Here is a 25,011-nt window from a genome sequence, read left to right on the forward strand (position 1 = left end):
TAGAGAACAGAATCATCAGCTTTAGAATCAGACAAATCTAGATAAAATCCTAGATCAACAATTTAGTAGCTATGTGGCCTTGGGCATGATATTTTACCTTACCTTTCTGAGTACTGATTTCCTTATATGCAAAATGAGAAAAATAGTACTTACGACTCATTCTTTCAACAAACATATATATGTAAAAATATATAATACACGTGTGTGTGTGTATGTGTGTGTGTGTGTATATATATATATATATATATATATAAATTTAGAGACAGGGCTGTCACTCAGGCTGGGATGCAGCCTGATCATAAGTTACTGCAGCCTTGAACTCTTGGACTCAAGTGATCCTGCCACCTCAGCCTCCCAAAGTGCTGGGATTGTAGGCATAAGCCACTGCACCTGGCCCAACAAATACTTTTTAAATGCCTGTGGTGCTAGGCACAAATACTTTCTAAATGCCTCTGTTGCTTTTCTAGGTTTTTGTTCACAACATTTTGTTTTGTTTTGTACATAGTTAATTCTGAGTGAGTAATGAACACTATATATGAATAATGCAAAAGATCATTTGAGGCCTAGAATGAAATTGCCCTGCTCAGAGAGCCTTCTTGCAAGTGGCTAGAGTCTCTAGCAATCTGGAATTATCTTGATCCATTTCAATGACTGAGATTATCAGAAACTGGTCTTTAATTCCTGCAAGGGTCAATCTAGTTCTGGTTTCCCATTATTCCTAGGGTACAGCGTTTTGAAGTCCCAACCAAGAGTTGGTGCAGGAGTGGAGTTGCCAGGCCCTCCTGTCCTTGCTGAGCTCTGGACTGCAGCTTTTGTGCCTCCTTCCCCCTTGAAGCTATCACAGCACTGCTTGGATTCTCAGTCATTCAGATGTTTCTTCTGGAATCAAGAGAAAGAGGAAAAGTCCAAATGCCAGACTCACTTCTACGAGTTTCTGCGTTTTCTTAGGCTTTTGGATCTCAGTCCCCAGAATTCTTCATTGCTTTGATACACACACACACACATTTTCATAGTTGTCTTCAATGAGAGGGTTGCCCAAATCCCTAGTGCACCAATACTAGAGTGGAAATGTTGCTAGAAACATTTCTAAAATATTACCTCACATAATATACATGTGCTCAGCATCACACAGAAGAAAAGTGACAGAGACAGGTATGGTAGCCCAGTCTCGCTGATTCCAAAGTCTAAGTTACAAAACAAACAACGGTGATGCAGCAGCCTGTGTGGTGTGTGGCTAGAGCTGGTGAATTAGTTTTTATTAGTTTCATTCCGTCTCTAACATTTAATGCTAATTTAAGTATTAAAGAAAAGAAAAAAAACTCTATAAGTGAGTTATGCATTTGAGAAAGAAACACCTCAGATAAGGATGACTAACATATATAAATCTCAGCAAAAATAAGTTGTGGTAAGTGAAGAATGCATTTGTTCCCCTCTTGCCAACCTCATTGCCATTGCCTTAATTGAGACCCTAATCATGTATCTTCTGGATCTCTCTGTAAGTTCTATTCTGCAAAAGAAGGTAAAGACTCTCAGTCTTCTTCAAGTGATAACAGGGTCACCACTCTACTTCAAAGCCTTCAAGAAGACTCTAGGATTCCCCTTGACCTCACAGCCCCCTCCAGCTACCACCTTATTTCTTTGCTCCCCGTCGTAGCAAAGTTTCTCAAGAGAGTTGTCTCTATGCTGGCTACCTTCACTTCCTTGCTTCCCATTCTATCTTAAACTCACCACATTCTGGCCTCTGTCCCTCAGCATTCCACAAAAACTTCTTTTTTTTTTAAATTTTGAGGTCACCACATCTTCATATTATCAAATGCAGTGGGCCCTTTTCCTACTTCATCTTACTCTCAGCAGCATTCCACACTCCCTCTCTCTAGAAACACTAGCCTGGAATTTTTCTGACTTCTCTTCCTCTCTCCAACATCTGAAATTTGGTGTCACAAGTCTTTGTCATGAGAAACACTTCTCCATCTGTGTTCTCTCCTTATATGATCCCACCCAGTCCTGCCTTGAAATACTACCTATATGCTGTCCAAATTCACATCTTCAGCTAGATCATTTCTGAGCTTCAGTCTCCCGTATCTAATGACGTGTTTGATATTTCCACTTGCATACCTCAAATTCAACAAGTCAAAAATGAAACTTTGATTCCCACACTACCCAATTTCTCTTCCAGTTTTCCTCATCTCAGAAGATGTCATCTTTCCACTTCTACCATTATGCTGGTCCAAACTATCATCATTTCTTGCATAGACTATACTAATGGCTTCTTAGTGGGTCTCCCTGCTTTTATCTTTGCCTTCCTATACTACTTTCTCAATAGAGAGCAGTCATAATAAGCCTTAAAGCCTAAATCGGAACATAGAACTACCCTTCTTAAATACTTCCTTCTATACATAGAAAGGGCTTACATGTAGTAGGAATAAAAATTATGATAGTCCTAGCATTGTTAAGGATTTGTGCATATGTCTTACTCTTCCTAACAAATGTATAGCTTAATAGATTCATAGATTCAATGTAATTCCTTACACATTAGGAATCTGAAACCTTTTTCTGTAAAGGGTGATATTTTAGGCTTTGTGGGCTATATGGTCTCTGTCACAACTACTTAACTTTGTCACTGTAGCACAAAAGCAGCCATGGACAATAAATGAAGAGAGGAATGACTGTGTTCCCACAAAACTTTATTTACAAAAACAGGCAGCAGGCTGGATTTGGCTAACAGGCCATAATTTGTGAAGCCCTGTTCTCAGTGTCCCAAGTCTTATGTGATTATATCAAAGAAAAATGGCTACCATGGCAGACATGAAGGTGCACCATTCAGATCTGTAAAGAGAGAAACTAGTTAAGGACTGCAATTATCTGACAGCCTCTTGCAGGTTGCTTTAGGGTCTGTTCAGTTTTTGAGTCAAGGCCATGTGCTTCCCAGGTAGTTCTCAGCCTATAACTGAGCATAGTGGTCATAGTGGTGATACAATGGTTCACCATTTCTGGCCAGCACAGGACAATCTTTACACATAAGCGAGCTTTGCACCAGAGCTCCCTACTTGGCTGGCTGAGATTTTTTTCAGAGCTACACCGCAATGTGAGGCTGTTCCTTCCCAATCCTCCTTTCTTCCCACTTTCCTTTGGCAGGGGTCAAACATGCATTACAATCTAAAGGCAAGTAATGTGTTGGTGGCCTGGACTTCAGTGGTAACAACGGCAGTGGTAAGAAGTAGTCAGATTCTGGACAAACTCTATAGGTAGAGCCAACAGGATTTGCTGACAGAATGGGTTTTTGGTATGAGTTAAAGAAAGGAGTCGGGCTGGGCGTAGTGGCGTGCACCTGTAGTCCCAGCTACTTGGAAGTCTGAGGTGGGAGGATGACTTGGGCCTCGAAGGCAGAGGTTGCAGTGAGTTGAGATCACGCCACTGCATTCCAGCCTGGGCAACAGAGCAAGACCCTGTCTCAAAAAAAAAAAAAAAAAAAAAAAAAAATGTTGCCACCAAAGAGGACTCTATCTAGGGTTTTCTGGTTCACTCATTTCTGCTCCTATTTTTCTTATTACCTGCCTTGTGTTTTCTTTAGTGTTATTTTTGTTGTTCTCTCTGATTTCTTCACTTGTACACTTAATGCATCAGTTTTGGAGTCTTTTCTCATTTTATAACTATGTAAGACTATAAATTTCCCACAAGATAATTTAGCTGCGTACCACTTTTGTTGCACAGTACTTTGTTTTATTCAGCTGTATTTTTAAATTTGTTTCTTCTTCATTGACCCATGAGTTATTTATAAGTACATTTTCAAACTTTCAAATATATGTTTTTTGCTAATTAATATTTTCCATTGATTCCAATTTATCTGCACTGTGGTCAGAAAATGTGCTATGATTAAGATATTTTTTTTAAAAAAGTTCAGACATGTTTTAAGGCCTGGTCTGTAGTCAAATTTTGTAAAAATGCTGTGTGGGCTTGCTGGGGCTTCTGTAATAACTGGGATGTGTTCTATACATTCCATTAAATTAGTCTTGGTAATTGTGTTGTTTAAATCTGTATCCTTATTGAATTTTTATCTGTCCAATCTAAAAATAGAGAAAAGTGCTTAAAACTCCCACTATAACGTAGATTTGTCCATTTCTCCTGGTAGTTCTGTAAATTTTGCTCTCTATATTTTTGAAATTATTTGTTAGGTAAATTCAAGTTTAGAACTGCTATATTCCTCTAGTGACTTGAACCTTTTATCATTACACAGTGACAACCTTCTTTATTGTTAGTAATACTTTTTGCCTTCAGGTTTATTTTGTTTGTTGTGAATGCAGATTCACCACCTTTCTTTTGGTTATTATTTGCCTGATAGATGTTTCCCCATTCTTTGACCTTCACCTTTTATGGGTCCTCATGTTTTAGATGTGTCTATTACAAAGAGCATTTGCTTTTCTTCCCCCTTAACTTCATCATATAATCTTTTAACATTAGTTGTTTCACATTTATTGTGATTTTAAAAAAATATTTGATTTTCTTTTTTTTTTTTCCTTTTCTTGCCTTCTTTTAAAGATTCTTTTTTCTTGCTCCATTTTTACCCTTTACAGACTTGGAAGTTATTTACTCTTTTCATTTTCAGCAAAAAGTCCTTGAAATTCAAATTTAAAATAAAAATGTTAAATACTTATTGAAATAAAATTAAAATGTAATGTAATTGAGGACCTTATAAAAGCCCTTACAATATGTTGACTCCAATCATTGCCTTCTGGTTTAAATGCTCATTTTGAAGCATTTTATTGAAATATACATAGAGAATATTGCACATCAGTGTACAGCTTACTGACTTTCTACAAGCAGACTACATTATTTAACTAACCAACAGCCATCTCAAGAAGCAGAAAATTACCAGTTCCCCAGAAGGGCCCCTCAAATACCCTTGTAGTCATCACAGGTATCCCAGACCCATAAAGGTAACCACTATCCTAGTTCTAGCAACATAGTTTTACTTTTTTTTTTTTTTTTTAACACCATGTAGTATGTACTCCTTTGTATTTGGCTTATTTTGCTTAACATGTTGGTGAGACAGATTTATATTATTGGGTATAGTTGTAGATAATTCATGATCAAGATTGTATAGTATTTCATTGCATGACTATATCCTGATTAATCTATCCATGCACCTGTTGGTCATTTGATTCATTTCCAGTTTGTGGATATTATATTGTTGCTATAAATATTCTAGCATATGTCTTTTGGCAAACATACACCTTTCTGAGGTAGGAGACTGGCAGGCCTTATTTCCTGGTCCTGACAGGATGAAATGAAAAAACCATTAGAAACCAGCAGATGGTAACTAACGTGATCCCAAGCTGCCCTCATTGCTCATTAGCATAAGACAGTCCCACCAGCAACATGACAGTGTACAATCATCATGGTAACAACCCAGAAGTTACTGTCTCTTTTTAGAAAGTTCTTAATAAGCCACCCCTCAATTTGCATTAACCCACCCCTTAATTTGCATGTAACTGAAAGTGGGAGTGAGTATAAATACAGTTGCCAAAAGCCCATAGATTGCTGACTGTGGGTGCAGTGCCTACAACTTACCACTGCTCCATGAGGAGCCGTGCTGCTTAATAAAACATTGCTCTCCAATAAACTGGGTTATCTTAAGGTATTAATTTGGTGAGCTATGGGAAATTTTGCTTTTAATGGCATAACCAGTATCTTTTAGAGCTTCTTAGATTCATGTCTCAGAATCTGTTGTCTCACTGTTCTCTGCTCTCGCCCTTTAAAAATGCTGGGGATGATGGCTCTCTTTATTAGCTTTTTTGTCTACTCCTGTGACTTGTTCTCTTCCTGTTCTGACTTTTGTTGTGATCTGATATGATACTAAAGTGCTTTGTCTTAAAGGTCTGTGAGACCAGTGGTTTCCCTCAGTATTGCTTGGTTGTATGCTTTTAATTTTTTCTAACATATAATCTTATTTTTGGCTTTTAAGTTTTGACTCATATTTCTTTTTTTTTTTTTTTTTGAGACGGAGTTTTGCTCTTTACCCAGGCTGGAGTGCAATGGCACGATCTCGACTGACAGCAACCTCCAACTCCTGGGTTCAAGCAATTCTCCTGCCTCAGCCTCCTGAGCAGCTGGGACCACAGGCGCGTACCACCATGCCCAGCCAATTTTTGTATTTTTAGTAGAGACAGGGTTTCACCACATTGACCAGAATGGTCTCGATCTCTTGACCTTATGATCCACCTGCCTCGGCCTCCCAAAGTGCTGGGATTATAAGCGTGAGCCACCGCACCCCGCCTCATATTTCTTAAAAGTGGTTTAAGGGCTATTAAGTGCCTGCCTACCTCCATTCCCATTTGGCCCAAAATATTTATTTATTTACTTTTGAGATGGAGTTTTGATCTTGTCACCTAGGCTACAGTGTAATGGCACAATCTCGGCTCACTGCAACCTCCACCCTCCAAGTTCAAGCGATTCTCCTGCCTCAGCCTCCCAAGTAGCTGGGATTACAAGTGTGTGCCACCTTGCCTGGCTAATTTTTGTATTTTTAGTAGAGATGGGGTTTTGCCATGATGGCCAGGCTGGTCTTGAACTCCTGACCTCAGGTGATCTGCCCACCTCGGCCTCCCAAAGTGCTGGGATTATAGGCATGAGCTACCATGCCCAGCCATGGCCTAAAACATTAATTGGCTATAAGTGTTTTGACTTTAAGTCCCTTGGCCAAAAGGAATCCCCTAAAAAATAACTCAGGCCGTGATGGGAAACAAAGAGCTGGACATGCCTCAGTACGCTCCCCCTTAAAATTTAGGCCAAAAAAAGGGCTTCTTTTGTGAGTGGCACGTGTAGGGCAACTCGATGGCTCTTTACGTGGAATCACCACCAAAATTTAGGCCAGATTCAAAAGACCTTTCAAAATTATAAAAATAAAGTATTGCCCTTTCCCACAAAGGAAAAAAAAATACCTCCTCTGTTCAAAGTGAAGACTTAGTCTCACTAAAAACTGTTTTAAATCCCTTGAGAATCAATTACAATGAAAATAAAAGGGCCCTTATCAAGTATTGTTAAATACCCCCACTACTGTTAAAACTTCAGGGAATCACTAATTGGATACACCATCCATGATTAAACATTTTTTATAAGTCCTCACAGGCATAAAAAGAATGCAACATGACCTACACTTACAAAATTCTAAAAGACTTAAAACTATTGTTTTGCAAACACAAAGCAAGACAAAGAGAAGTATGTGCAGTAATGAACCACACCTATTATTCTCACCTGATTTTTACCTTTCCTAAGATGTTTAATAGCTATTTTATTATTATTAATTTTGGGTCCTTGCCTGTTTAATCTCTTACAAAAGTTTTGTGCCTTCTAGACTACAACAACTGCATATAAAGAGGATACTTACACAAGGCTTCCAACCCATCCTGTCTTCTCACCTAGAGAATAAAAGCATCCTGCTGTTGGCCCCTTTAAATCAGGTATCCATAGATTTTTACTTCTCCAATGCTAGGCAGGGCCTACACCATAAAATCAGCAAAAAACAGTTACAAAAAAGCAGACCTCTGCTCTTCTGCAGCCCTAAGATGAAGGAAAAGTATCTAACCTCCGAAGGGAGAATGGGGTAGGAGAGCAGCAGGACTTATTTATTAGTCCCAACAGGATGAAGCAAAAAACGACAAACAAAAACGGTGGAAACCAGCAGATGGCGACAAGTGATCCCTAGCTGCCCTCATTGCTTATTTGCATAAGACACTCCTACAGCAGTATGACAGCTTACAAATGCCACGGCAACAACCTGGAAATTACTACCCCTTTTCATGGCAATGATCCGGAAGTCACCATTCCTTTTCTAGAGAGTTCAAAATAACCCACCTCTCAATTTGCATTAGCCTGCCTCTTAATTTGCGTGTGATTGAAAGCGGGTATGGGTGATTATAAATACAGTTGCCAACAGCCAATACTTGTCAACTCCAGGAGCACTGCCTGTAAGTTAGCCCTGTTCCACAAGAAGCAGAAGATTGGTATTTAACATCACTGGCTTACCCTTGAGTTATTTCCTGGGCAAAGCCAATGAGTCCTCCCAGGCTAGGCCCTAGTTTTTGGGGTGCATGTGTTGTACATAATTTCCTTTGGGTATTTATCTAGGGGTAGAATTGCTGGCATATTAAAGTATGCATATGCTCGGCCGGGCGCGGTGGCTCAAGCCTGTAATCCCAGCACTTTGGGAGGCCGAGGCGGGTGGATCACGAGGTCAAGAGATCGAGACCATCCTGGTCAACATGGTGAAACCCCGTCTCTACTAAAAATACAAAAAATTAGCTAGGCATGGTGGCACGTGCCTGTAATCCCAGCTACTCAGGAGGCTGAGGCAGGAGAATTGCCTGAACCCAGGAAACGGAGGTTGTGGTGAGCCGAGATCGCGCCATTGCACTCCAGCCTGGGTAACGAGAGCGAGACTGTCTCAAAAAAAAAAAAAAAAAAAAAGTATGCATACGCTCAGCTGTAGTAGATACTGCTAAAGTTTCACCAAGTTCTGGTTCTTTTGCACCCTTGATCCCACTTGGGTATGTGCTATTTTTATCTCATTTCAATTCTTGCTTTTTTTACACCCCTAGAATAATCTACGTCCTAGTACATTATCACATACTGCTTATGTTTTAGATTTATCCATGTTTTCCTTTTTGGGTCTTACTACTACATTTTTTCCACTTTTTTGTTTGTTTTGTTTTGAGACAGGGTCTCACTCTGGCTCCCAGTCTGGAGAGCAGTGGTACAATCTCTGCTCACTGCAGCCTCAACTTCCCAGGCTCAGGCGATCCTCCCACCTCAGTGCCCAGACGTTCACTACTATGCCAGGCTAACTTTTATGTTTTTTGTAGAGACAGGGTTTTGCCATGTTACCCAGGCTGGTCCCAAACTCCTAGGCTTAAGCGATCTGCCTGCATAGGCCTCCCAAAATGCTGGGATTATAGGCATGAGCCATCATACCTGGTCTAAACTTTTCAAGCATTTAAAAGCCGAAGAAATATAACTAACTCCCATGTACCTCCCACCCGGCTTCAACAATTATCCATTCATGCCAATCTTCTTTTATCTTTACCTCACACTTTACCCCAACCTGGCTTATTTTTTATATGATTTCTTACATATTTACATATATATCTGAACTATTAAAAAATTAAAGATAACCATAATCACACCAGGAAAAAATGATTCCTTAATATTTAAGATCACTGAATATTCGGTGTTCACATTTTCCTTGATTTTCTAAAAGTTTGTTTGAATCAGGACTCCAGTAAGGCCCATACCTTGAAATTAGTAAATATGGTTCTAATGTGTCTTTTAATTGATAGGCCTCCCCCTCTATCTTTCTCTCCTTTGCAGTTTTTTAGTTGAGGAAATGGAGTTGTTTGTCCTGTTGAGTTTCATGGAGTATGGATTTTACAAATTATGTCTGTTCGGTTTCATTTGAGTTCATTCTGACTCAAACCAACTAGTTACATATAATCCTGAACCAAGGAACACACATATACTAGGTCATTGAAATTTATGTTTTTTTCTTTCAGAGGTATGTAAACAAGGATGGTATCATCTCTATCCAATGTGAAGTGCTAGATAATCGGGTGTTCTCCATGTCAACTTAATGTTCTTTCATATGTTTTATATATATACCAAATATTGACTTAACAAAGTTTACAACAAAAAAATCAGATATCAGATAGAACTGATAGACAATTTAATTAAAAAGTGATAACATTAAATATTTCAAGAAATTATGTGTTAACATGCGGAATGGTAGATGAAGAATATGAAAATTTTAATTGAAAAACATTTCTTTTAGAAATTAAGGAAAAGCAATGTGTTAAACCTCTTTGCTACAAACAGTGGCTTTATAAACGATAAAATATTTACTCAATCTGAATTTTCTTAGGATTTATTTATTTATTTGAGACAGAGTCTCACTGTCACCCAAGCTGAAGTGCAGTGGTGTAATCCCGGCTCACTGCAACCTCCACTTCCTGGGTTCAAGTGATTCTCCTGCCTCAGCCTCCCTGAGTAGCTGGGATTACAGGCACCCACGACCACGCCTGGCTCATTTTTTTATTTTTAGTAGAGATGGGGTTTCACCATGTTGGCCAGGCTGGTCTTGAACTTCTGACCTCAGGTGCTCCGACTGCCTCGGCCTCCCAAAGTGCTGGGATTACAGGTGTGAGCCACCGTGTCCGACCCTTAGGATATTTTTAAACGGCCATACTCCCAGTGGAAATAAATCTTTAATTTTTATTATCTTTTGAGATGGAGTCTCACTCTGTCACCCAGGCCTGAGTGCAATGGCATGATCTCAGCTCACTGCAACCTCTGACTCCCAGGTTCAAGCAGTTCTCCTGCCTCAGCCTCTCAAGGAGCTGGGATTACTGGCACCCGCCACCACGCCAGGCTGATTTTTTATATTTTTAGTAGACAAGGTTTCACCATGTTGGCTAGGCTGGTCTTGAACTCCTGACCTCAAGTGATCCTCCCACCTTGGCCTCCTAAAGTGCTGAGATTACAGGCATAAGCCACCACTCTTGGCTGGAAATAAATCTTTTAATAACTATCTTATTTAGAGATATTCATACTATACTGATGAGAAGGCAGTTTTCTAAATGCAAATGAGATAAATGGAGTTAACACTGCTAAGCAAACGTGACATTTTTGTTGTACTGTGATCACAGATGAATCAACTAAATAAAATGATTAATCACAAATCAGTGTTGCCAGGCTCACTGAGAGACTGTTTCTCCCTTGCAAGGCAGTTAGAAGCTCTACCTTTATAAGCTAATGAGTTTATTCTAGCTATAAGCAGACGTAAGTATTCGAGTATGCAGAAAATTTGTGGGCAATTAAGCTCAAATGATGATCCCCCTATATATATTTTGGCACATTTTTATCATATGGGTGTTGTGCAGATATATAAAATGACATATATTACAGATAAATTTTGGATAATACTAAGAGAAACACTCTAGATTTTAATACATGTCAATAAGATATTTAAGAATCACAAATTATCATTTCATCAGCCTTTAAATAGCTTTGCTGTGTTTTGCAATTACTAGAACTTGTAACCTTAATAAGCATCATTATCATGACCTGAATCATTTGGAAAGGAACAGGGATTTACAAAGCTTTCAGTAAGTACTCCCTTAAAAACAGGAGAAAATGAAGAGTGATGGTGTTACGGTTTTTAATGTAACCTATTTGAACTGAAATCTCCATTAATCTCAGATTGACAAAGCTATTAATAATATCAAATTAACAAAGTTCTTTACACAGGCACAAGGAACAAGGATGTAAAAAAGAAAACATGGACTGGTGGGAAAGACAGACAAATCAACCTTAATTGTAAGGCAGAATGACATACAAGCCAAAAATACAATAAACATTTGAGTAGTGCCTAGAAGCAGCAGCCTACATGTGGCCTGTGCCACATAATGAACTTTTCACTGGTCTGTACCAAAATGATCAATATAACAATGTGGAATTGTGGAAAAGTTTTCATACAGTTTCTTTAGATTATTTCCTTCCTACTTTCTTGGCATTAAAATTAGAGGTGATCTGCCTGCCTTGGCCTCCCAAAGTGCTGGGATTACACAAATGAGCCACTGCGCCTGGCCTGGCACCAGTATTTTCTAAAACTTCCCAGATGATTCTGATGTTCAGCCAAAAATACACTGCTCTATACCAGTGGTTCTCAAACTTGAATGTCCATAAGAAATCTTCTGGCAGGCTTGTTGAAACACGAATTGTTGTCTGGGCGCAGTGGCTCATGCTTGTAGTCCCAGTACTTTGGGAGGCTGAGGCGGGCAGATCGCTTGAGCTCAGGAGTTCCAGACAAGTCTGGGCAGCACGGGGAAACCCTGTCTCTACAAAAATACAAAAATTAGCAGGGCGTGGTGGCACATGCCTGTAGTCCCAGCTAGTTGGGGGGCTGAGACAGGAGGATTGTTTGAGCCCAGGAGGTCGAGGCTGCAGTGAGTGGTGGTGGCCCCACTGCACTCCAGCCTGGATGACAAAGTGAGACTCTGTCTCAAAAAACAAACCAAAAAAACACAGATTGCTGGGCCCCTCCCCCAGAATGTCTTACTCAGTAGGTCTAGGGTAGAGCCTGAGAGTTTGTACTGCCTACAAATTGCCAAGTGATGCTGATTTTGCTGATCCACACACTGGGACCACTGTTCTATGCCAAAATCTTAAGGTGGTTTCTCCCAATTTCTTGGTGTGAGTTGTACAAGTGTGCAAACCAGTGTGAAAAGTAGCAGCATGATATAATGCAGCGTGATACAATACATCCAGGTGTATCACTTGGATGACAAATTAGATTCTAGCCCTTGATTTGTCATTAACCAGCCATGTGATCTGGATGAAGCACTTAACCTCTCTGGACCTCAAGCTTCTCATCTACAAAATAAAGAGACTGATTTAATGACCATTAAATCAAAAAGTCTATATCTCATTCAAGTTTTCAGATTATCAACTAGCTCTGTTATCTCAGATTTGATACGTGATTATATGAAATCTAACCCAATATTTCTAAAACATTAGTGGAAGATTTCTCTAGAGTACATTTTATGATTATAAAGCAATAAAAACTATTTTTAATCAATAAGCCAGAGCTAATACATCCAAATTTATATCATCTTCATTCTATGTTACCCTGATACACCTAGTCTAATAATGCTGTCTTTCCCAGGATATTTCTGGAACTCTTTAATATATACCAACACTAGTTTTAAGGCCACACACACAAAAGAACCAGGGTCATTATTTAAACAATTATACTTCATTGACCAAATCTAGAAATTTCGTTTTCTCAGTCCCATTAACCACCAGACAGCTTCCAAATGACCCTTGGTTATTTGCAAAAACCAAAAATGCCCTAAAAACACAATGTTAGTCATTAATGGGAAGGAAATTTACTTGAGAACTTGATAAAAGACGTGAAACCCTCCCTAGAAAAATTATCGGCAAACAAATTTTGATCGCTAGACTCCAGGTTAGAAACTTCTGCCCTAGAAAGACTGAAGATTTACTACTGCCAAGAAAATTCACATATGTAGAGGAGACTTGAAAGAAAGCTTCGGGAGCCAACTACTCAGAAGGGAAAAAACATATAACAGAAAAAGCACTGGATTTAGGGTAAGTCACCTCAAGATTTAGATGTAGATTTGGCTGTGTCACTAACCAGTTTTGGACAAAGAAGTAGCTTTCCTCCTAGTGTAATTTTTCTCATTTGCAGGGAGGGAGAAAAGGGGACTGAGGCTGCATCAATAATTCTGTGTGTTCACTGGATGAGCAGCATCACATAGGAGAGCCTCTTCAAAAAATGAAAATTCCCAAGCCCCACCCCAGACCTACTCAATCAGAATCTCTGGGGGTGGAGCTTTACCATCAATGTTTTAACAAACCCTCCTGAGGATTCTGATCCACTGCTCAATTTTGAATACCAAGCAGATGATCTCCAAAGTCCTTTCAAGTTCTCAAATTCTACAATTTATTTGGAAAGCATACTCTGGTAAGTTAAAATGCAAAACAAAAACCATTAGTCTCAGTTACGTGTTAAAAAAAGATTTAATTTCTAATAAATAAAAGGTTAAAAATGTCTATCTTTCCTTATATCCCCCACAAGATCCTTAATTTTTTAAAAAATAAATACTAGGTATTCAAATCTGTGCCATGTGGGCCAATTTTAGCTAAAAAAAAGAAAATTCTTAAGCCCAGAGGTAAGGTGGGACAGAAAATACCTGGCTTAGCTTATCTTGAACAGTTACTTTCCTGCCTGGTACTCAAATTATCCTGTGGCTTTAATAACAAAGTAGTGAGGAAAACAACTGGAATTTATTTTTATCTAAGAACAATAGATACTTCATTTTCAATTAAAATGTGCTCAAGACACCATCAGGACCTATCAAGTAATAGTAAAAATAACTGTTCTACCTTGGTGCTAGCAAAATGCAGAATGATTCTGAAATTAACACAAATGGTTATGACTGTGATTTCAAATAAGTAGACCAGATATTTGATATTATGGAACAATTTTTATAAATAAGCAAGGTATATTTAAATAAATATTAAGGAGGTATGACAATGGTATCGTAATTATACACAAAATAGGAAGCGCGGGTGTGGTGGCTATCGCTTGTAATCCTGGCACTTTGGGAGGCCAAGGTAAGCGGATCATTTGAGCCCAGGAGTTCAAGATCAGCTTGGGCGACACAGTGACTCCATCTCTAAATAAAACAATTAGGCATGGTTGTGCACACCAGTGGTCCCAATACCTTGGGTGACTGAGGAAGGAGAATTGTTTGGGCCTGGGTTGAGGCTACAGTGAACTATGACTGCACCACTGTACTCCAGCCTGAGTGACAGAGTGAGACCCTATCTCAAAAAAAGTAAATAAAAAATAAGAGTGTCTTTACCTTTTAAAAATCATATATTCACATATTTAAAAATGAAATATGTCACCTGGGGTTTGCTTTAGTATCATCACTGGGAGTTGAGGTAAGGTGAGTGGGTAGGTGGGAGTAAAAGAAACAAGACTGTAAGAAAAGACTTGAAGTAGATACAGGTATGTGTGGATTCATCTTACTGTTCTACTTGAAATTGTTTGTATGTTTGTTTTTGGAGACAGGGTCTCACCCTGTCACCCAGCCTGGAGTGCAGTGGCACAATCTTGGCTCACCCAGGTTCAAGTGATTATCTTGCCTCAGCCTCCCGAGCAGCTGGGATTACAAGTGCACACCACCATGCCTTGCTAATTTTATTTTTTTGTATTTTTAGTAGTAGAGACAGGGTTTCACCATGTTGGCATACTGGTCTTGAACTCCTGACCTCAAGTGATCCACTCATCTTGGCTTCTCAAAGTGCTGGGATTACAGGTGTGAGCCATCACACCCAGCCAAAATTCTTTGTAATACTAAGTTGAAAATACATAAATCCAATTCAAATACATATTTTTAAGATTACAAAAAGCATATAAAGGATCCTGGTCACCAAAGGAATAAACTGGAGTGTTAAAAATGTTAGCTCATTACAAAAAGAAGCAACACTGTACCTAAATCTAGTATCTACTAACCAATTACTAAGAAACAAGGATACCGTAATACAAACATCCCACTTACCATGAGATCCAAACTCATGGTGGGAGGGCAGAGGATTGTCCAACCCAAATAACAGTGACTATGAAGGCTCTCACAAGAATTAATAAAGAAAAAACACTCTGGGCCAGGCGTGGTGGCTCATGCCTATAATCCAGCACTTTGGGAGGCCGAGGTTGGTGGATCACCTGAGGTCAAGAGCTCAAGAACAGCCTAGCCAACATGGTGAAACCCCATCTCTACTAAAAATACAAAAATTAGCCAGGTGGGGTGGCAGGTGCCTGTAGTCCCAGCTACCCTGGAGGCTGAGGCAGAAGAATCGCTTGAACCCAGGAGGCAGAGGTTACAGAGACGTGCAGTCTTCACACCACTGCACTCCAGCCTGGATGGCAGAGTGAGACTCTGTCTCAAAAAAAAAAAACAACAAAAAAAAAACACCGTGAGGGATGTTTCTGAAATTCACATTTGTACATATTTGTAAGCATAGTTTTAAACAACTGGAGTCTTTTAAAATGTATTCAGTTCTGTGTCCCAGCACTGCCATTTACAAGTGTTTTATTTTTATTTTTTGCATCAAAGAACCAACTCATAGAGAAAGCTGCATGGCAGCATTCTGCAACAATAAAAACTGTGAAAACTGGCCGAAACTTCTAACATTATTCAAACATTAAATCTTATAGTCAAATAAAATGGTCACTCTGAGAACTTTCTCCATTAAACCACCAAGTTCTCAAATTTGACAGTGGCTTTTATGAAGCAGAAAATGAAATACAGGCTGGGTACAGTGGCTCACACCTATAACCCCAGCACTTTGGGAGGCCAAGGCAGGAGGACTGCTTGAACCCAGGAGTTAGAGACTAGCCTAGGCAAAAAAAAACTTTTTGTAGAGACCTCATCTTTACAAAAAAAAAAATCTATAAATTAGCTGAGTATAGTGGCATGTGCCCATGGTCCTAGCTACTTGGGAGGCTAAGGTGGGAGGGTCGCTGGAGCCTAGGAGGTTAAAGCTGCTATGGGTTATGATCGCACCATCGCACACCAGCCTGAGTGACAGAGCGAGACCCTGTCTTAAAAAAAAAAAAGAAAAAGAAAAACAGTTTGCTCTCCCTCTCACACCAATGACCTACAACAGTTAACTACGGGCAGCAGTTTTTAGTCACTAATTACTGTTCACTGATAAAATAGTGATAATGGTCACTACATAAACCAGCAAATCTCTAGAGCGGCACTGTCCAACAGAACTTTCTGTGATGATGGAAATGTTCTATATTCCATGCTTTTCAATACAGTAAATACCCTGTGGCCACATGGTAGCTATTGGATACTTGAAGTATTGCTAATGAGACTAAGGAACTACATTCTAAATTTTACTTAAATTTTAATTCATTTAAATATCCATATGTGGCTAGTACATAACATACTGCCCATTATGGTAGTCACTAGCCAAATATGGAGCTCTAGGGTACCTAAGAAAAGAAACACACACACGTACATTTCACCTAATATCTAACTCACATTTATTAAAAATTGAAGATTACAGAAAAGCATGAATAAGATTGGCGTCATTAAGCAAGCTTAATTAACTTACCTTTGACTAATAAATCAAAGTATGTAATAACACTAAAGGATTTTTGAGAATAAGGTCTATTTCAACCTTAGAAATTAAAAACAAAAGCAAAGCAGCTATTCTCCAAAGGAGAAAGCAACCACAGATCTCCCTCTAGTGGCAAAAGATAAAGTTGCTGCAGAAAAGCTCAATTGCTCCTCTATACATATAACTGCTCAGACATTTTCTTTTATAAAATTCTAACTTAAGATTCTAAATCAATATACAAGGAAAAGTTATTTTTTGTCAACAAAAATAAGGCCTGCTTCCCAGTAATAGTATGGATTTTTAAAAATTAGACATAATTTTCACCTACTATGTATGCTAACCTCTCTAGAAATCTGATCTCTACAGAAAAAAGTATTTTGCCAATGACATTTGGGTATCTGGGGCTTTCACCAAATAAAGGTTTATAAAGCCATAACCAAACCGTGAGCATAAGAAATGGAAGCAGTTCTTCTATGTTGGCAAATACTCTGGGATAGAGCATGAAAGGAGCTTACTCAGAAGTATAAAGTTGTAAGCAGCAGTGAGTGGGGTTTGAAACAACTCAGGGTACATCAAAAGAAACAGTATGATATTATAAGAGTTCTTAACCAAAACAACACTTTTCATTCTGGTATTCAGTTTCAAAAGACAGCTCTGCCACATTGCCAGTTTTAATTGCAACCATACACACTCATTTAGATTTCACTATTGAACTACTTTTAAGTACAAGAAGAAACTCAAAATAGAAACGACTTGTGATACAGCTATTGTTATTCCCTCACAGCTTCAGGGAAAACAGGCTTTATATACACTGTAGTAAGTACAGAATGTACAGAAGACAGGTATATATACAAAAGTGCATTAATGTAGTAATACATTTAGCAGGAATACAGGAAAAAAAAATCCTGGTTAACAATCTGATACATTACAGAATTTATGACTACTTGAAGATTCTCCAAACCAGTCAACTTCCTACTTGCTTTGGTTATGATATTGCTGCTACGTAACTAATCTTTGAAACTAAAAAGCAAAAACAAAAACAAAAAACCCACAATTTGAAATTTTTTACCCATCTGTGAATTGTGTTGCATTTACTTGTGTTTATCATCAATAGCTCTTGATAATAGTCCTTAAATTCCCAACGCAAAGATTCAGAATGGATAATACTTGTTACGTTAGAGTACTCAAATAGGAAATTAAATGGATCCACTACAGGAAAAGACATTACCGCTCCATTGCTAAAAGCCTCAGCTAGATAACCTAACCACAAACCTCAAATTCAGTCTCAATTTAAATCCAATAGGTCAGCTACTGTTAAAAAGCCAGCAGCTCCACAAAACAAGTCATGGCTTCAGGCCACTGTTCCTTAGAACAATTCAGAATAGTAAGTGTTAACTTGTTATTTATAAATACAGTCTACAACTACCTTTACGTAGTTAAAATGTATATGCATAAGTAGAGCAAGTCTCTCCTTTTTCTCCTCCACCCCTCACCACAAAAATGAACACAAATTTCCACAGGTTTTGTTGGCCACAAAGATGTAACAAAGAAATCTGACAATTAAAAAGAGTACTATATATTGAATGTAGAGAAGACAAAACAAGTTTTTCGGAGTTTGGCAGGGGTGTCAAATTAAAATTTAATTTGCTGTTATATGACCTAGGTTAAAACATTAATTACCTTAATTTTAAAAATAACTGGAGGGAAAGCCAAAAATAATTTTAGTGTTAAAAAAATAGGAAAATAAAATTTTAGTGAGTCAACTCAGATCTTCAGCTGTACCATGCAACTTCCTTATTCTCCATGGCCATTTAGAAGAATTTTCAGAGTTCCTTCTAAGCCTTTTGGAATAAGTAAATTATTTTCCAAAGAAATAAGACCTAAGCATTATAAGTAGCTATGTTCCAGATACTATGCTAACAAAGATGCCTAGCTTAAAATATCTCAGATGATTTTTATTCACTTAGCATAATTCTATTTTTAAGACAAAGTTTATCTTACTTTATCAGACTTAAAATGAATCCAAAGTTACCACAGTACATGTGTATACAAATACTTATTTTCTAATAGTACTTTTCAGGATTAAATTTACTTCTAGTTCAGACATGTTGAATGAGTCAGTACACTCAACATCAACACTATCACTTGAATGCAACTGGGGATTTTCCTATTAATCGTCCCAAATTATAAACAAACTGTGAGTACCCTCCACCAATTCCAAACAAATGTTTTTCTTGAAGACAGAAGTGCTTATAAAGGTCATCTGTTAACATAAAGGAGTGAGTTCCAGCTATTACACAAATGAATTTGAAGAATTCCTAGAGAATCAACTTGCTATATAATCTCTGTCCTTAAAGTGCTTTTGTCTGTACCTTGAAAATTATCTTTCCAGGTATTAAAAGTGATCTGGTTTGAAGAAGTATCTTGGCATATGATCTTTTTCAGAGAGAAAAAAATACATTAAGCCACACTTTAGATAACTTTCAAGGCTCTTCAATGATCTTGCTAGGCCAAAAATAACATTATACAAATGAAATTTAAGATTTGAAGGTTTTTGTTTTTATACTCTATTACCATCAATTGGTTCAATTTAATGGCTTTGCTTACTGATATCTAATTCCATGGGCATTATGCAAAACAAATTACAACATTTGGACTGTTTTTGAGTTTTGAAAAGCCTGATACTGACAAAAAGTACAGAGTTCACCCCTTTAAGGCACATGAGGCTATACAGAGTAAGCCACAAACAAAAAGTCTCTGCTGGAGAACCCAGAAACAAACAAGACTTCCATATTGGTTGTATATTAAATTTCTGGATAAAATATGGAGACACTTGCTATATTTTATGATTTTTAAAGATCGGAATCTGGATCCTTTTGCATAGTAGTTTCCTGTAATTTTTCCTTTATGAGAGGATTTAGCACTTTTAAAAGCTAAATAAAATGAGAAGTTCACCCAATCTATAAAGAGTCATTATTTTATAAGTAAGTTTCTGAGATTAATTCAGCAATATCTAATTTACCCAAGGGACAGGGGAACTGGACAAATCTGCCATAGTCTAAAAAAAATGAGGTAAGTCTCAAGAAAAAAAGTGTTATTTTATTCTAAGTTCTTGTTGGGACAGAATGAACTAGCCCTTTATGCCTCACTACACATTATAATACACCACCTTCCTTTAATTCAGTTGCAAAACTATAGAAAAATATTATATATGACGTTTTGTTAAATGCAAGTCTCATCCTTTTAAAAAGCTGTGGTAGGAACTGAGATACACTATAAGATCGCTAATAAAATGTTTCTGGATAAATCTGTGGGAAATTTATTACGCCCTCAGTTAACAAGGTTTATTTTCAAAAGGGAGACTTAAAATTTGCTCCAACGTCAGTTCTCTACAGATGAGAACCAATACTAGAGCAGGTAAGTCTAGCTTTTTTATTAACTGGTTAGTTAGCATTTATATTTAAATTAATATCATAATCTACCAAGTTAGATTGTTTCAAATTGAAATAATCTACTGAGTTAGATTGTTTTAAATTGAACTCAGAGATATACCATACTGAATAAATTATTACTTGCTCCAAGAAAGAAACAGTTCAAACTTTGAATTAATCTACATGAGATACTAAAACAGAAAAGAAGTATAGCACATGAACAGAGACAAAAGAACTTTCTATGTCTTTTTCTGCTAGTTTTTTTTTGGGGGGGGGGACAGAAGACTGTTTAATCTCCCTCTTGGATCATAAGCACGCCCAAGTTATTTAATTATTTTCTTTTAATCAAAGGAAATATTTTCAATCTCCTTCAACCCAACTTTATGGACGATCTCTAATTTATGGTGCTATAACGACACTTCATCTGGATTTACACAAAATTTCATGATGCACTCCTATAAACATTCAAACCTTTACAAACTTTAAAAATTGACTTTGTGGCACTTTGGTAAACTTGTTTACTAGTGACTCAAGTTAAACTGAAAGTAATAAGACTATGCAATTATTGGGAGAGTAGAGGAGTAGATCTTAAATTACATCATAACCTTGTTTAGGATTTTCCTTTACTGGTCACTGTTAAGTAAATCGTTTCTAAGCATTTGAACAGATAATGCTGCTCTATGGTCTCCAAAAGTGGCCTGTTTCCCTTGAACAATAGGTATAGATGGCAGGCAATCATTTCGTGGGATTTTGCTTTTGCTAAGAGCAGGTAGAGAACTTAGATACAGTTACTCTGCTCTCTTTCTATACTTGGAAGGGAAAACAATGAGGTTAAGTTGTTCCATCTCCACAGAATATTCTGGTGTCTATCCCCAAGCTCTCTTTGGGTCCTCTAAGCTGGTTAGGAGAACCAAAGAAGGGAAGGGGGAAAGTAAGGACTACTCCAATTGAAAACCATAGACACATATATGTTTTATTTTAGTAAAAATTTCAAATTTCCACTTTAGTAGTCTTTAAAAGGTTACGGCCATACCACAGACCTTGGCAAAGCTGCAATATATTAATTTTTATCCTCAGTTTTCATTCTTTATCCTTCAGGAACCAAAATGAAATCAAAATTTTAAAACATATGATTACAAGCCTTTGTATCAACTGAGAATTAAGAATTTAAGTCATGAATCTTTTTCTTAATAAGCTACTTGACATAACAAAAAGTAAAAAAAAAAGTAGAAATCTAATTAACCTCTGTACTCTAGAGTTTGAAAAATATTGATTACAGCTCTTCCTACAGAATCACGACCACCATCAAAACGCTATCCACAATATGAAAATTATGAAAGTCAGAAAGCAGCTTGATTGTCAGTAGTATCAGTTTCCATCTTCAACCCATGTGAATGTTCAAGACATGTGGTAGAAGAAAAGGAATCACGCTATTTCTAATGTTCATAACAAACTCTCTATGAAAACATTTAAAGAAACTCCAAGATTTCACAGTTAAAATTAGAGCTCTATTAATAACCAACAAGCTAAGGTGTTTTCTATATCTCATTGCTCTGTATATTTCTAACAATTTATAGAGAAGTTTAGCAGAACTATAAGGGTTTTCATCAGTTAATTTTCAACATTTTTAACTAGGTCACATGCCAGAAGCTGTTACACCAAATATTTAAAAATTAGAGCTGTGCTGAAAAAAAAAAATACTACAATAAGAACATGAGAGAGATATAGACTGATTCCCTGCCTGAGACGATTTTACAGCCTAAAATTTCTGAAAGCAACAGAAAAGCAGAATTGCTTATTTTGCCTAATTACTTTCACCATTTAAATATTAATCAACATAGCATCAAGTCTAAAATTGGCTACATTGTTTCATCAGTAGTCATCACTTAACAAAAAAGGATTCTGAACTTATATAAAGTAAAAAACAAAAACCAAATCTAATAGGAAAAAGACTAGGGCCTGTTCTTATACCTTTGAGTCAATAATGAATGATGTTCATTGAGTCAATAATGAATGACAGAACTAAACCTAATGAAGGCACTATAGTAAACAGCAATCCACACCTTGCCCACCCCCACACCTCAGAATAAGATTTCCACCAGAAATCAAGAATTATGCTATGGCCCTTTAGGAAAAGTAAACTAAGAAATCATAACATTAAGAAAGGAACTAAATTACGATCTCTACGCATGTATTTATACTGACATAATAAACTACTGTCAGCAGTACCTTGAAATCTTCTAAACAGTGTAAGTACTAGTCTTTGAAGAAGCCCACTTCACCACCATAAACTTTAAACAGTCAAAACATTTACTCAAGTAGTGGTTCTTAAACTAGACTGTGCATCAGAATAACCCAGCACTTGTTGAGAAACAATGCTAGGCACCTCCCTGTTGGTTTCTGATTCACTAAGTCTGGGGGTGGGGCCCACTAGTATGCATTCATAAAAACTTCTCAGGTGATACTGAAGCTGCAGGTCCTGGGACCACCTGCCAATAACCACTGGCCTAAATTATTAATGGTATATCAGCACAGCCCTAACCAAAATTTTGGTCAAGATGCATGTAAACCAATAAGGATGGAGTATGTTAATGCTCACAAAGAATGCTGATAAATTCACCCTTATTACATCAAAACATCAACATCTGCTTCATGGTCTTCCTCAGTCACTTTCAAGGACAGCACCTCTTCGTTAAGGAAGAGCCCACTGAGCCTCTCCTTCCGGGCCTGCCTCTGCTCCTTCAGCTGCCTCTTGCGGAAGGCCTTCTGCTGTAACTTCCGCTGCTTGGATCGCTTCTGTCAAAATAAAAATTTCTAAATCAGTAAGGTTTAGTTTTTGGCATATCCACCCCAAAATGTTTTATGGATCAAATTCTCTATTTTCTAACTTTCAGAGCTGTTCAAATCCTTCTGTAGGATGAACCTTGTTCCAAGAAGTGAGCCACTGGCTTAGGCTTAAAAATGATTCTTTAAGATTCTAATTTTGTGGTATTTGACAGTGACTCTTTGGTTAGGAAGGGTTGAGGCAATCATTTTGGCTAGCGATGGATAACGAGTCACTTCAAACACTTCTCCTTTAAATTCAATTAAGGTACGTTGGGGTAAATGCAGAGTGAACACACAATATTAGGGGACAATACTGAATATAAATGTAGAGAGCATTGCCTAAATCTCTAATATTTATGATTCTCAGGTGCCTTTCATCCAAAAACACTAGCAATCTTACAATGGCAGGGAAAAAAAAATCATGCCTTTTTTGTATTAGGCGAATATCATCTTTAAAACCCATCAGAGGCTCAGGGCGGTGTCTCACACCTGTAATCCCAGCACTTTGGGAGGCCGGGGCAGGCAGATCATGAGGTCAGGAGTTCAAGACCATCCTGGCCAACATGGTAAGACCCCGTCTCTACTAAAAATACAAAAAAATTAGCTGGGCATGGCAGCACATGCCTGTAGTCCCAGCTACTCGGGAGACTGAGGCAGGAGAATTGCTTGAATCCAGGAGGCTGAGATTGCAGTGAGCCGAGATTGCGCTACTGCACTACAGCCTGGGCGAAAGTGTGAGACTCTGTCTCAAAAAACAAAAAAAAAAAACCCATCAGAAACTCAGTGGGTACTCCCATCCTTGTCACTGGTGAGCTGATGCTAAAAAAGAATGATCACATATCCTATCTAGAAAAATTCCTTAGCAACCAACAAAGCTAGCTATGTTTCTGCTACTTCCCTAAGAACCAGGGAAAGAATCATTGTGTATCTTCAAGTCACCACTGGTTCACCAAAGAGTTAAAGAGATTGTCTTATCATCTTTAAACTGGCTCCAGATTCTTGCCATTGCAAGGAATCGAACTCCCCTGCTAAGGCCGCAGGGCCATTCTAAATATACTTATACCTTTTTTTTTAAGTGCCTGACATTATTATACAGAATTTTCTCAATTGTGAAAAGAGTAGAAATTAGAGAAAAGTATTACATTTTTAAATTAGCTAAGAAGAAACATTCAAGATTAAAACATTAAGAAAACATTTAACACACACAAAAGACATACAAAACATTCTTAGGAGCTAATAGACAGCAACATCAGCAACATAGTGAGATTCGCTCAGTAGTGAGTTGCAGTCAATATTGCAATCTTGAGAATAACTCATTATTTCCACCAATTTATCTTACTTAAAACAGACACAAAAATCAGATAAAATTGAATGCAATATGGTTGTCGGTCAAAACAGCATTTCAAAGCACTTAGCCTAGAGTGCTTTGTTCAACAGCAGAGCATCCTGCTTGTTCAATTAAGACCAAAACCCACAGGCATCTAGATAGCAGGATCATTTAAACTCTTCAAGAAATTTATATGAAGGAGTGCTAATGTTAATATTGAAAGGTAAAGTTCTGTATTGATTAGACGTTTTACTTTTGAATCCCGAATCCGCTCTGCTGCACTTGCAGACAGGTTGCTGTCACTGTGTGCTCGACTCATGTTGGCACTGGAGTTTGAAGCAGAGTTTCCAACACTGGACCCACTGCTGCTTGCAGAACTGACCATGCTGGCACTGCTGCTGCTGGCGCTGGCACTGGCACCGCTCACTCCACTGGTGCTTGCACAACTAAAGTTGCTTCTCTTCCAGGCCTCTCTTGCAGGCCGTTGGCGAGGGCTATGCTCCTTGATATAGTTTCTGACCTTGGGACGCACAAACAGAAACTGGTTAGTGTTGAACCTTGATGGTTCTACCTTCAAAATGCTGGGGAAAAAAATCATACTGTACTTGATCTAAAAGACTGTCAAAAGTGCTGCAGATGAATATATAAGGTAGAATAGAAAGACTAAATTTAGAAATAAGTGCAAGAAAAAATGGACAATGTTCAAAATTCTAGAAA

At 37.9% G+C, this 25,011-nt stretch overlaps 1 protein-coding gene across 2 annotated transcripts in view; it reads right to left on the reverse strand.

The window, feature by feature from the left end:
• Nucleotides 1-16,614: 16,614 nt before the first annotated feature.
• Nucleotides 16,615-25,011, reverse strand: part of FAM199X (family with sequence similarity 199, X-linked) — a 31,537-nt gene continuing 23,140 nt past the window's right edge. The window contains exons 5-6 of one of the 2 annotated variants that reach the window (XM_032250937.1): nucleotides 24,677-24,814; nucleotides 16,615-22,937 (exon numbers count right to left, since the gene is read on the reverse strand). In XM_032250937.1, coding sequence (XP_032106828.1) covers nucleotides 22,767-22,937; nucleotides 24,677-24,814 — 309 coding nt within the window. In that variant the 3' untranslated portion in view covers nucleotides 16,615-22,766. Of the gene's footprint in view, nucleotides 22,938-24,547; nucleotides 24,815-25,011 lie in introns of both variants that reach the window. The other variant, XM_032250936.1, reaches the window with a different exon arrangement.

Source organism: Sapajus apella, unplaced genomic scaffold (genome assembly GCF_009761245.1).
Source record: "Sapajus apella isolate SASKATOON/1434 unplaced genomic scaffold, GSC_monkey_1.0 scaffold73, whole genome shotgun sequence".
NCBI classification, from domain to species: domain Eukaryota; kingdom Metazoa; phylum Chordata; class Mammalia; order Primates; family Cebidae; genus Sapajus; species Sapajus apella.